Raw genomic sequence first — 11,732 nt, 5'->3', positions numbered from 1 at the left:
CCCGGCCGCCCGCTCCCGGTTCGTCTCCTTACCCTCGGCCCGGAGCTGCGGCTCTGCGGCGGCGGCGATTCCCGGGCCCCGAGCCGAGGAGCTCAGGGGGCAGTCCTTCCTGTTTGCCTTTGCAGCGAGGGGCCCCGCAGCCTCCTCTGCCCGCGGCCTGGCTTCCTGCTCCGGAGAGCCTCTCTTCCCAGCCCCCTCCCACAGCCTGGGCCTCTTTCCCCTCCTCCCTCCCACCTCCAGCCGCCAGGTCCCCAACTGCCGGCCAGGCTTGGGCCTGAGTGGCAGAGGCGCCTGCAGCTGCCAATCCCAAAAATATTCTCTGATGACACAGCTGGAGGGACAAGAGCCCAGACTGGCTCCTCCAGGCTAAGTTTAGAGCAGGCGGGACCACCTGCCTCCCACCCTAGCCCCAGTTCTAGCTCCAGCCTCAGCCCTTCCCCCCCCATGACTGGCCCAGCAGCTGCTTGGTTGAAAGGGGCCCCAGAAGGTCTGAGGGGCTGGCGCATTCTGTTCTCCCTACGAATAACACTTTCAGGAGCTGGCAGACCCCAGCTCCCAGGCTCCTGTCCCACCGGATGTCACCTCTGTGCTGGGTGCTGGGATGTGGCTCTGTGTGTGTGTGTGTGTGTGTGTGTGAGAGAGAGAGAGAGAGAGAGAGAGAGAGAGAGTGTCTGTGTGTGTGTAGGGGGAAGGGGTGGTATGTGTGGGTCAGGTCACTCAGGGTGAAAACCCTCACCAGCCCCCTCCCCCACATGCTTGGCAGGAGTGGGAGATAAGGCTCAGGGCCACAGACATCTGCGTCAGAGATAGGAGGTCTCAATGCCATGGGCAGGGGCCACTCTGGATTGCAGGGCGTGGGAAGGACTGGGGAGACCAGGATGAGAAGGGTAGAAGAGGACTCGCGGTGGGATGGGGAGGGCAGAGTGGGGAGGCGGGGTGCAGACCCTGACGGAAGGGGCACAGGGCAGGGTGCGGGTTCACCGTTGGCAGGGCTAGGTGAGCTATGCTGTCCCAGCTACCACTCCTGCTCCTCTTGCTGCTGTCCCCAAAGAGTGGGCATGGCTGCCACGGGCCAGAGCTGGACCGGGCACTTGTCCTGGCCAAGGTGAGGGCCCTGTTCTTGGATGCTTTGGGGCCTCCGGCACTGGCCGGGGAAGGTGGGGATCCTGGAGTCAGGCGTCTGCCCCGAAGACATGCCCCGGGGGGCTTCCTGCGCAGGGGCTCTGAGCCCAGGAAGGAGGAGGATGTCTCCCAGGCCATCCTTTTCCCGGCTACAGGTAATGAGCGTGGGGCACCGGCAGGGCGACTTTGAGAAGCAGTGCAGTACATATAGCATGGGCTCGGGAGCCAGGCAGGTCTGGGTTTGAGTCTCTGTCTCGTCACCTGAAAATGGTCAATGATGCCTACCTCTCAGGATTAAGCGAAATGGAGCGAGGCTCAGAGGAGTCATTTGGGGGACATTCATTTGGGACACCAAGGGTCTCTAGAAAGAGATATTTGGGCTTGGGCCTCTTTCTGCCGCCTTTCCTTCTTCTTCTGCCTCGCTCCCCGCTGCAAACCTTGTTTCTTTAGCCCCAGTTAGCTGAGACTTGAGAAGATACAGAAATGCTGGGGTAAGATTAGTTGGGGAACTTTTCCAGGAAATTAGTCTACTTTCTCTTGAATTCCCTTTTCATCTCCTTATGTGTGTTCCCGTGTTCCACTGACTGAACCAGTAAAGCCCTCTTCCAGGTGGACATTCTTGTAGTCTGGCCCATCTTTCCCTCAGAGAGGAGCCCCTGCCTCCCTGTGCCGCAGTGACTTCGTGTGGCTTTGGGATCAGGCCGAATCCCAGCCTGGCCCCTTAGTAGTTAAATGTCACTTCCCCTTTGTAACCCTGTTTCCTTATCCGCAAAAGAGATCAATTGTGAGGTGAGGGGCGCCTGGGTGGCTCAGTCGTTAAGCCTCTGCCTTCAGCTCAGGTCATGATCCCAATCTCCTGGGATCGAGCCCCGCATCAGGCTCCCTGCTCAGCGGGAAGCTGCTTCTCCCTCTCCCACTCCCCCTGCTTGTGTTCCCTCTCTCACTGTCTCTCTCTCTCTGTCAAATAAATAAAAAAAATTTTAAAAAAAGATCAATCGTGAAATTTATAATGAGAAAATCCACGCGACAGCATCGTCCCAATCTGCAGTCCTTCCCCTAGTCATGATTGTTTAGTGGAGGGATGCCAACTGCCTTTCTTAGAAAGCACCTGGCTGGCTCAGTCGCAAGAGTGTGTGACTCTTGATCTCGGGATTGTGAGTTTGAGCCCCACTTTGGGTGCAGAGATTACTTAAAAATAAAATCTTTTCTTTTTTTTAAAGATTTTATTTGTTTATTTAACAGAGAGAGACACAACAAGAGAGGGAACACAAGCAGGGGGAGTGGGAGAGGGAGAAGCAGGCTTCCCACGGAGCAGGGAGTGTGATGTGGGGCTCGATCCCAGGATCTGAGCCCAAGGCAGGCGCTTAACGACTGAGCCACCCAGGCGCCCCTTAAAAATAAAATATTAAAAAAAAATTTTTTTTGAAGCAATATGGGGGAATAAAACAAATGCCCGTGTATTCAAGGTACCGTCATCCAAGATCCCATTTCACACTACTGGTGAACAAAAATTTAGGTCTAACGATGCCAAGCGTTGGTGAAGGTAGAGGGTGGGCAGGGCCTGTTACATATATTGCTGATGGGAATATTAATTGGTAAAACCATTTCAGAGAGAAGTTGGCAACATCTGGTATTTTTTAAGTCCGTTAAGGGTGAAATAACAAATGGAGAGCCTCTGTCAGCTCTCTCAGGAGGCTGACAGCGCTCAGGGTGTGGCTGGCTGATGAACTGCCGTCGCATCCCGGCCGCTGAGGAGGAAGAGAGGTCCCAGGCTGTGCCAGTCAGGGCTGCCCTCTCCCTTCCCTGTGTCTCCTGCAGGTGCCGGCTGTGCGGTCGAGTCAGCTGCTAGAGAGCTGACCCAGGAGGCCGAGGACGGCCTCTTCACATATGTGTTCCGGCCGTCCCAGCACACGCGAGGCCGCCAAGTGACTTCAGCCCACCTGTGGTTCCACACGGGCCTGGCCAGGCAGAGCGAAGCGGCCTCCAATAGCTCTGGGCCCCTGCTAAGCCTGCTGGCTCTGTCATCAGGGGTCCCCATGGCCGTGCCCATGTCGTTGGGCCAGGCACCCCCTCGCTGGGCGGTGCTGCATCTGGCCCCCTCTGCACTCCCTCTGCTGACCAGCCCTGTCCTGGTCCTGCAGCTGCACTGCCCTCTCTGTTCCTGCTCAGCCCGGCCCGAGGCCACACCCTTCCTGGTGGCCCACAGCCGGGCCAGGCCACCCAGCGGAGGCGAGCGAGCCCGACGCTCGACTCCCCCGCTGCCCTGGCCATGGTCTCCGGCCGCGCTGCGTCTGCTCCAGAGGCCTCCGGAGGAACCCGCCGCCCATGCTGACTGTCACAGAGCGGCCCTCAATATCTCCTTCCAGGAGCTGGGCTGGGACCAGTGGATTGTGCACCCTCCCAGTTTCATCTTCCACTATTGTCACGGTAGCTGTGGGCTGCCTGCCCCATCAGACCTGCCCCTGCCGGGGCCCGGGGCTCCTCCTACCCCTGTCCAACCCCTTTCTTTGGTGCCAGGGGCCCAGCCCTGCTGTGCTGCCCTCCCTGGGACCATGAGGCCCCTACGTGTCCGCACCACCTCAGATGGTGGTTACTCTTTCAAGTATGAGACAGTGCCCAACCTTCTCACTCAACACTGTGCTTGTATCTGAGGGAGTCCTGCTGGCGGCCAAGCCTGCACCCGTCAACAGCTGGAAGAAAGGGCAGAGTTCAGAAAATGGATGGTTCCCACTTCCCCCTCCTTCCATCCCTCTCTGCCTGAGGGCTCCCTTCCCCATCCCGCCCCTGTGACATAAACATGTGACAATAAACAACACAGTGCATATGACTGGGCATGCATTCTCTGGCTTCTCTGATATGGTGGGGGGCAGGTCCCAGGAGTGTGGGATTGTAGGATCTCAGGTCACACAGCCTCACTTGACCTCAAAGTCAAGGGGTTCCAGAGCTGTGATTGGATATGTCTCTGGTGGGGAAGCCACAACACTTGGGAGAAGACACAAAGTGTTCTGAGCTCTTGGTGGCCACTCTGGAGACTGCTGGAACCTCATGCCGCTCCCCTGCTATTGTCTGCCCAAGCTGATGGACCCCTAGCTCAAGGTCAGGGGATTTGTAGACTGGCCAGAGATGATGGTTTTCAAGGACCCACTGGAGATAGACGTTCAGAGCAGCTTAGATCTTGGGTTTCTCAGGAACTTGAGTGGGAAATAAGGCAAAGACAGATGAGTTGGCAGGGCCTGAAAATTTACAAGGGCAAGAGAGGGGAGAGAACGAAGACCCGAGGATTTCAACTTGCTGAGGCTCCCGGGACGCCTTTAAATCTACCATTGGTTCCTGACATAGACTCCTTGAGGCCCGGCGTTCTGGAATTCAGGTTCTCAAAGTCTTTGGTTTCCTTAATGTGCCCTGTGTATCTTTACACTGACTCCTTAACTCAGTCCTTAATGTCAGAAGCGTGGAAAAGCAGAGCCTACTATTAGAGAAACAAGTTCTTGTGTCAGTGTATGCACTTTGTGCACATGCTTAGAGTCCAGAGCCCAGTGCAGAGTCTTTTTCTCTTCCCATTGTCTCCTGTCAGTCCATTCCTGCCTGCCTTGTCTGGGCCTTGCTTCCCTGGCTTTCCTCTGTGCTTTGTTCACTCTCCCCTTTCTCCCTCCCTCTGGTTGTCCACCTGCCCTGCCCCAGGGTCCTGGCTCTCAGCCAGTAGCTTCCATCCAGTCTCCTTTTAAAGGGAGGATGTTCAGATCCCTCCGACCGAAAGCTGGAGCACTTTCTGGTATTGACCGCACAACCACAGTGCACATGCATGCTAACAGTGATTCGTCAAAGCCTCCTTCCTATGAACCCCGCTTCACTGGGTGGGTAAGTGCCTGCCCCAGGAAGGGGCTGTGGAGGGGAGAGACTCCCATCCCTTCACCTTCAGGCTAATGTCTTCCCCCTCTTTGAGCTGAGCTGAAGGAGCTATTCTTCCTCAGGGCACAAGAGAGCAGCCCACCTCCTTACTCCGGAGCTGGCCCCAGTCTCTGTTGATGCTGAATCCCCAGCGAGACTGCTCCTGCTGTCTGTTCACAGGCTCCAGTCTCTCCCAGCGCCTTCATCTAGACTCAGCACTGCAACTTATCTGTGCTCAGGGCTCCTGGGGTCCCTACTCAGGCAATGGACTGGTGGCGAGAGGGCTGGTTGGGCTCGGGTAGTGGTGGGAAGGGGAAATTTTCCTCAAGTCTCTCCAAGCTTCATGCTCTGGCTGTCTGGCTTCCCTTGCCAGATCCTCCCTGCCTTGAGTGAGGCCTTTCCCTGGGATCTGCAATCCTCCTCCTAGGTCTGGGACCCTGTGTTGGTCAGACTTCCCTGTCCCAGGGATGTGGATGACATCTGAGGGGTGGGGACTCTAACGAGGCGCACAGGATTCTCCACTAGGCAATGCTAGTAAAAAGTTTTCATGTACGCGAGACAGAGAGAGAAACGTGAGTACAACGTGAGTCTTTCACAAAGCCACCAGAGGTGTTCATTTTAAAGGGATATCCTTTATTTGAAAGTTATCCTTTCTCTGTGTGTGTATGTGTGAGAAAGCGAGAGATTAAAAGTATTTCTTTTATGATATTTTATGCTATGATATTCTTTTATGATTACTTAACAAAATTAAAACTTGGCAATTTTAGGGGCGCCTGGGTGGCTCAGTCGGTTGGGCATCTGACTCTTGGTTTGGGCTCAGGTCATGATCTCTGGGACAGGCTCCACGGTCAATGGGGAGTCTGCTTGAGATTCTCTTGTTCTCCCTCTCCCTCTGCACCTCCCCATGCCCCCCCTTCCCCTGCTCTCTCTCTCTCTTTAAAAACAAAACAAAACAAAACACTTGGCATTCTAATTTGGACCCTAACATTTGTCTTTGTAATTTTGCTGCTGAATTCTGTGAAATCCCAAAGTCTGGGAGTCACACTGGTCTGGGCCACCCCTTCCAGAATCTCTAAAGCCTTATTGCATTCTGTTAACTTAGCAAATCAGAATGACACATCCTCCCCTCCCTAAGAGGGTCTGACAGTGGCTAAGGACATCTTTTTGTCCTCATTTCTTACCATGAGACTAAGAGCAGTAGATTTCAGAGATGCTCCTTGTTCCCAGGGCTAATCATTAGAAACACTGAATGCTCTTAAGTGAGTCAGTTTGAACAGAAAATGCAACTCAAACTGACTTAAACCAAACTAAATTAATTTTTTTTAAAGATTTTATTTATTTATTTGTCAGTGAGAAAGAGAGAGAGAGAGCACAAGCAGGGAGAGCGGCAGGCAGAGGGAGAGGGAGAAGCAGGTTCCCCGCTGAGCAAGGACCCTAGGATCATGACCCGAGCTGAAGGCAGACACTTAACCAACTGAGCCACCCAGGCGTCCTCAAACCAAATTATATTAAATTTAATTAAAAAATCATTGGCTTGTGAGAAGTCTGTGGCCACAGCTGGCTAAGGTTTGGCTTGATCTGGGGCTCCAAAGATGCTGCCAAGATCCAGCTATAGACTCGCCTTCCCTTGGGCACATGGCGGCTTGAGCAGCTCCAGGTTCCCATCATCTCACACCTGGTCTCAGGAGGGAGTTGGCTTCTGGATGTCCCAGAATGGGTCTTGGTGGGCCTGATTGTCCTGCTTGGGATCATGTGCTCCTCCAGGAAAGGTGGCTGAGGGCACAGAATGCGTTAATGACTTGCATCCTGTGTCCTACCCTGGGAGCCCAGAGCCAAAAGCACAAAGGCTAAAGGTGAAAAAAGGTGATTCCTCAAAGCAGGATACAGTTACCACGAAAACGGGGAGTCGATGCTGAGAGGCAGGTGCTGTGGACGCCTCCTCCTAATTCTCTCTAAAATCAAGCCCTTTCTCCGTCCGGACACAGACGCTCTTGTGTCACTTCTGGGGCAATTCTCGAGGGGCAGGGCGGCAGCCTCCTTAACCAGTCCCCACGCACCCGTTCCCTACCTCTCCGGTCCACTTGCCACCTGGCTGCCCAAGGATACTTCTTTTGTGATCATGCCGCTGAAGCGGCTTAAAAAGTTGTCTCCACAAAGTTCAACCCCCTCTGTGTGCATGGAAGCCCTTTACAACCGGCCCTAAACGCATCCGCACAGCCCGATCTCAGACCTGTCCCTCCCTTCCTCTCCCCGCCCAACCACACACACCAGAACTCTGCTCAGACAAATTCCCATCCTTCCTCAAACACGTCATTTTCTTCTCCAGCTGCCCCTTCGGCAGCAATCTCTTTCCCTCAGGCAACGCCTCCCTGAAGATCCAATTCTGATGTCATCTCTTCTGTGACTTCCCTTCACTCCCAGACGGCAGAGCCTGCTAGTCTTCCTCGCTGCTTCCTGGGCGCTTTGTTCTTTAACGTTGATTTAAAAAAAAAAAAAAGTTTCACAAAGAACACACAGATATGTTCTCATGGTAACGATTCAAATACGGAAATGAATGCTGAGGTTCTCCTTGGCCGTCCCCTCCAGGGAGCTAAGTATCCTGCCAGACACATTTCTATGAGTTTACACACAGACACATACCTTGTAGAAATAGCTTTTTCCCTCACAGATGGTATCATGTCTTATGCATTGTACTGAAACTCTTTTACCTTTATGTTCTGAGGGCTTTCTTTGATTTTTTTTTTTTTTTTTTTTGCCTTTTGATTTTTTTTATTACTCAAAAAACTTCATTTTATAATTAGCTTTCTGACTCTGTGCTTGGGCCTTCAACACTTTCACAACAATTTTCTTCTCCTCAATAAGGAAAGCACGCTTGATCCTGTCACGAACACACTTAGCACACATGGAACCACCATAGGCCCTGCTGACGTGTTTTTTTGTTTTGGACAACGTCCTAAGGACTTTAGGTCTCGCAGCATGAACTCCTCGAAGTCGGCCTGGGCACACGCCACATGCAGATTTTGGTGCTTTCCCAACCTTCTTGGTATAAAGGTAAGCGATTCGATTACCAGGGGTTCGGGACAGCCTAGTTTTGTTAAAGGCTGTATTGTAGGACAGCCTAAGACGGTAGGTCAAATGCTGGACCATTCTGAATGCCTGATAGACGCCGTCCCTGGAAGAGCGCTTTCTTTGATTTTATTTCCAGTCCTACCGTTAGCTTTTTTTTTCTTAGAAATCACACTCCCCACGCCAAATAATCTTCTTTTGTTAATTTAAGTATTTATATAACAAACAAACACATATATAGAACTTACTATGGGCCGGGCACGTTACAAGTAAAAGCTCATGCAATCCTCATAACCATTCTATGAGACATGCACTGATATCACACCTATTGCACAGATGAGAAAACTGAGGTACAGAGAGATTAAATAATTTACCCAGAGTCACATCCCTAATAAGTGGTAGAGCCAGGTTAGGGACTCCAGAAGTCTGGTTCCAGAGTGTGCGCATCCACCGCAATGCTACATGGCCACGTGGACCCTCCTGTCCACTGTTCTTCAAATATGCCCTGCTGAGGAGATGAAACTGTGTCCATTGATAAGGAAGACATTCTAGGGGCACCTGGGTGGCTCAGTTGTTAAGTGTCTGCCTTCGGCTCAGGTCATGATCCCAGGGTTCTGGGATCGAGCCTCGCATCGGGCTCCCTGCTCCGTGGGAAGCCTGCTTCTCCCTCTCCCACTCCCCCTGCTTGTGTTTCCTCTCTCTCTGTGTCTCTCTCTGTCAAATAAATAAATAAAATCTTTTTTTTTTTTTTTAAAGGAAGACATTCTAGCCCCAGGACACTTGTGAAGATGGCAATTTCTTTGTTTCTGTCATTTTTAAAAAAAGATTTGATTTATTTATTTGAGAGAGAGAGAGTGCACAAGCAAAAGAGCACAAGCAGAGGGGAGGGGCAGAGACCAGCTGCCTGGCTGGGCTTCTACATTGCTTGGGACAGTGGTGGCTCCTTCGTTCATTCCATTTTCTGCTTTTTGAATGGGAACGTCTCTAACTATTATTCCAGGACTGTCTTACTATTATATCTGGCAGCCGAGAACTTGTTTTGTAGGTTCACAGGTGCCCAGATGGAGAGCAATTGTGCCCCAGGAATCATACCCAAGTCCTCACCCAAACTTTAAATAATTTAAATAACGAGATTTGGGACTTTTGAGATGGTGAGATTCTGATAAAATTTTGGAATTTGAGTTGATGGTGTCATGGGTTGAGGCTTTTGAGCGCCTTTGGATGGGGTGCATTTATATGGGTTGGATGCGAACTTTGGGGGTAAAGGTAGGCTATGGTAGGCAGAATAATGACCCTCCAAAAATGTTCATGTCCTAGCCCCCAAATATGTGAATAGGTTACCTTATATGATAAAAGGGACTTTGCAGATATGATGAAGTCAAGCTTTTTGAGATGAGGAGATTATTCGGGATCATCTAGGTAAGCTACATGTAATCACAAGGAGGGGCACCTGGGTGGCTCAGTTGGTTGAGGGTCAGACTCTTGATTTCCGCTCAGGTCATGATCTCGGGGTTGTGAGATCAAGCTCCACATCGGGCTCCTTGATCAGCGGGGAGTCTCTCTCTCCTTCTGGCCCTCTAACCCTCTCTAAAATAAATAAATAACTATTTAAAAAATGTGATCACAAGGATCCGTGTAAGAGGCAGGCAAAAGAATAAAAACTGTAGAAGATGTAAGGCCAGAAGCAGAGACTGCTGTGATATGGCCTTGAGCCAAGGGGATGCCAGCATCCTTTGCAAATTGGAAGAGGCAAAGGACAGGTTTTCTCCTGGAGCTACCAGAAGGAAGCTGCGATGTGTTAATTAACGTGGCAAAGGCCACTCAACTTTGCAGGTATGATTGAGGTTCCTACAGACTTTAAGATGGAGAGATAATCTTGGATTATCCAGTGAGCCAATCTAATCACATGAATCCGTAAAAACAGAGAACCTTCCCTGGCTGTTCCAGAGAGATGGGATTATGGAAGAAGGGCCAGAAAGGTGCAAAAAGGGGGCTATGAGCCAAGAAATGCGGCAGGCTTTTGAAGCTGGAAAGGTAAGGAAGTGATTCTTCCCTAGAGCCTCCTGAAAAAAATGCAGCCCCCCGCTGTCACCTTGATTTGATTTGATTTTTTAAGATTTTATTTATTTATTTGTCAGAGAGAGAGGGAGCATAAGCAGGGGGAGCGGCAGGCAGAGGGAGAAGGAAAAGCAAGCTCCCTGCTGAGCAAGGGTCAGGTCGTGATCTCAGGGTCCTGGAATTGAGATGCCTGTTGGGCTCCCCACTCCATGGGGGGGTCTGCTTGTCTCCCTCTCCCTCTGCCCCTCCCCCTGCTCACGTGCGCGGGCTCTGTCTCTCTCTCTCTAAAATAAATACATCTTTAAAAAAAACAAAAGTAAAAATAAAACCTTAAAACATAAATAAATAAAAATAAAGTAAAGTAAAAATAAAGTATCAATATTTATCACATATCCTCAAGGACTACTGACGTTTACGTCCTTTTATTTCTGGTTTATGATGGTCACAGCTCTATAAAATACAACGCCAAATTGTATTTTTTGATACTAGTAATGTAGCTAAATTGATAAGTAAAAAGGATGCATAAAATCTAAATAGAAGGGGTGCCTGGGTGGCTCAGTTGGTTGAGCGTCTGCCTTCTGCTCAGGTCATGATCTCAGGGTCCTGGGACTAAATCCCCTGTTGGGCTCCCTGCTTAGCGGGGAGTCTGCTTCTCCCTCTGCCTGCAGCTCCCCCTGCTCATGCTCTCTCTCTCTCAATTAAATAATAAATAAAATCTTTTTAAAAAATCTAAATGGGAGAAATAATTATTATATGATCAAACTATTTCAAAATCAGAATACAGATACTTTTTGGTATATATCACAGAAAAACTTTCAACTTAATTTCATTAAAAGATTTCTTACTAGCTACTGATCAATGAAGCACCAAGAAATTTTAGTGCAAATTCTACCAAATGCATTCATCAAAACGGGGGTTTGTTCATTTTTCTGCAAGTAAATGTTGTTACATTAACACTAAGCACGTAATAAATTGGGTTGACTAGATATTTAAAAGCTATCTCCGTGGGGCACCTGGCTAGTTCAGTCAGTAGAACATGAGACTCTTGCTCTTGGGGTCATGAATTTGAGCCCTATGTTGGGTGTAGAGTTTACTTTAAAAAAAAAAAAAAAGGCTATCACCATAAGGCAGCCCTGCAACTAAAAACTCAAACACAGTAATCTCAAGATCCATCCCTAGTCCAATATTATCTATACTCAGGCTGGAAGACAGAATAAGACCACAATGTTTTTATAAAAGTAATAAAAATAATTTGATTGCTTTAATGCTGGAAGTATTTTATTATATTAATTAATATGGCACATAATCTTTCCTACCCACTACTTCATGGATAAGAGCAATATTATTTTAGCTACTCAAGCATCATAGTATAGTTGATCTTGAACAACATGGGTTTGAACTGTGAGAGTCCATTCATACATAGATTTTTCCTGATAAACATAGTACAGTACTGTAAATGTATTTTCTTTTCCTTATGATTTTCTTAATAACATTTTCTTTTCTTTAGATTTATGAAAAGAATACAGTATATAATCCGTATAGCATACAAAATACATGCTCTTTGACTTTATGTTATCATTAAGGCTCTGGTCAGCAGT

The 11,732-nt window shown here is 49.6% G+C and overlaps 2 protein-coding genes across 2 annotated transcripts; one reads left to right on the top strand and one right to left on the bottom strand.

The window, feature by feature from the left end:
• Positions 1-972: 972 nt before the first annotated feature.
• Positions 973-3,934, top strand: INHA (inhibin subunit alpha). The gene is made up of 2 exons (XM_032411118.1): positions 973-1,277; positions 2,941-3,934. Exons 1-2 carry the CDS (start codon positions 1,004-1,006, stop codon positions 3,771-3,773), a joined length of 1,107 nt encoding a protein of 368 aa, XP_032267009.1. The 5' UTR covers positions 973-1,003; the 3' UTR covers positions 3,774-3,934.
• LOC116637815 (60S ribosomal protein L34-like) lies at positions 3,806-8,157 on the bottom strand. The gene is made up of 2 exons (XM_032413359.1): positions 7,787-8,157; positions 3,806-3,812 (listed from the first exon to the last, which is right to left on the bottom strand). The coding sequence occupies exons 1-2, from the start codon at positions 8,155-8,157 to the stop codon at positions 3,806-3,808; spliced, it is 378 nt and encodes a 125-aa protein (XP_032269250.1).
• Positions 8,158-11,732: the final 3,575 nt, after the last annotated feature.

Source organism: Phoca vitulina, unplaced genomic scaffold, assembly GCF_004348235.1.
Source record: "Phoca vitulina isolate PV1807 unplaced genomic scaffold, GSC_HSeal_1.0 scaffold1, whole genome shotgun sequence".
Classification (NCBI taxonomy): Eukaryota; Metazoa; Chordata; class Mammalia; order Carnivora; family Phocidae; genus Phoca; species Phoca vitulina.
The sequence above is the reverse complement of the archived record's forward strand: the minus strand, read 5'-3'. Positions and strand labels throughout refer to the sequence as shown.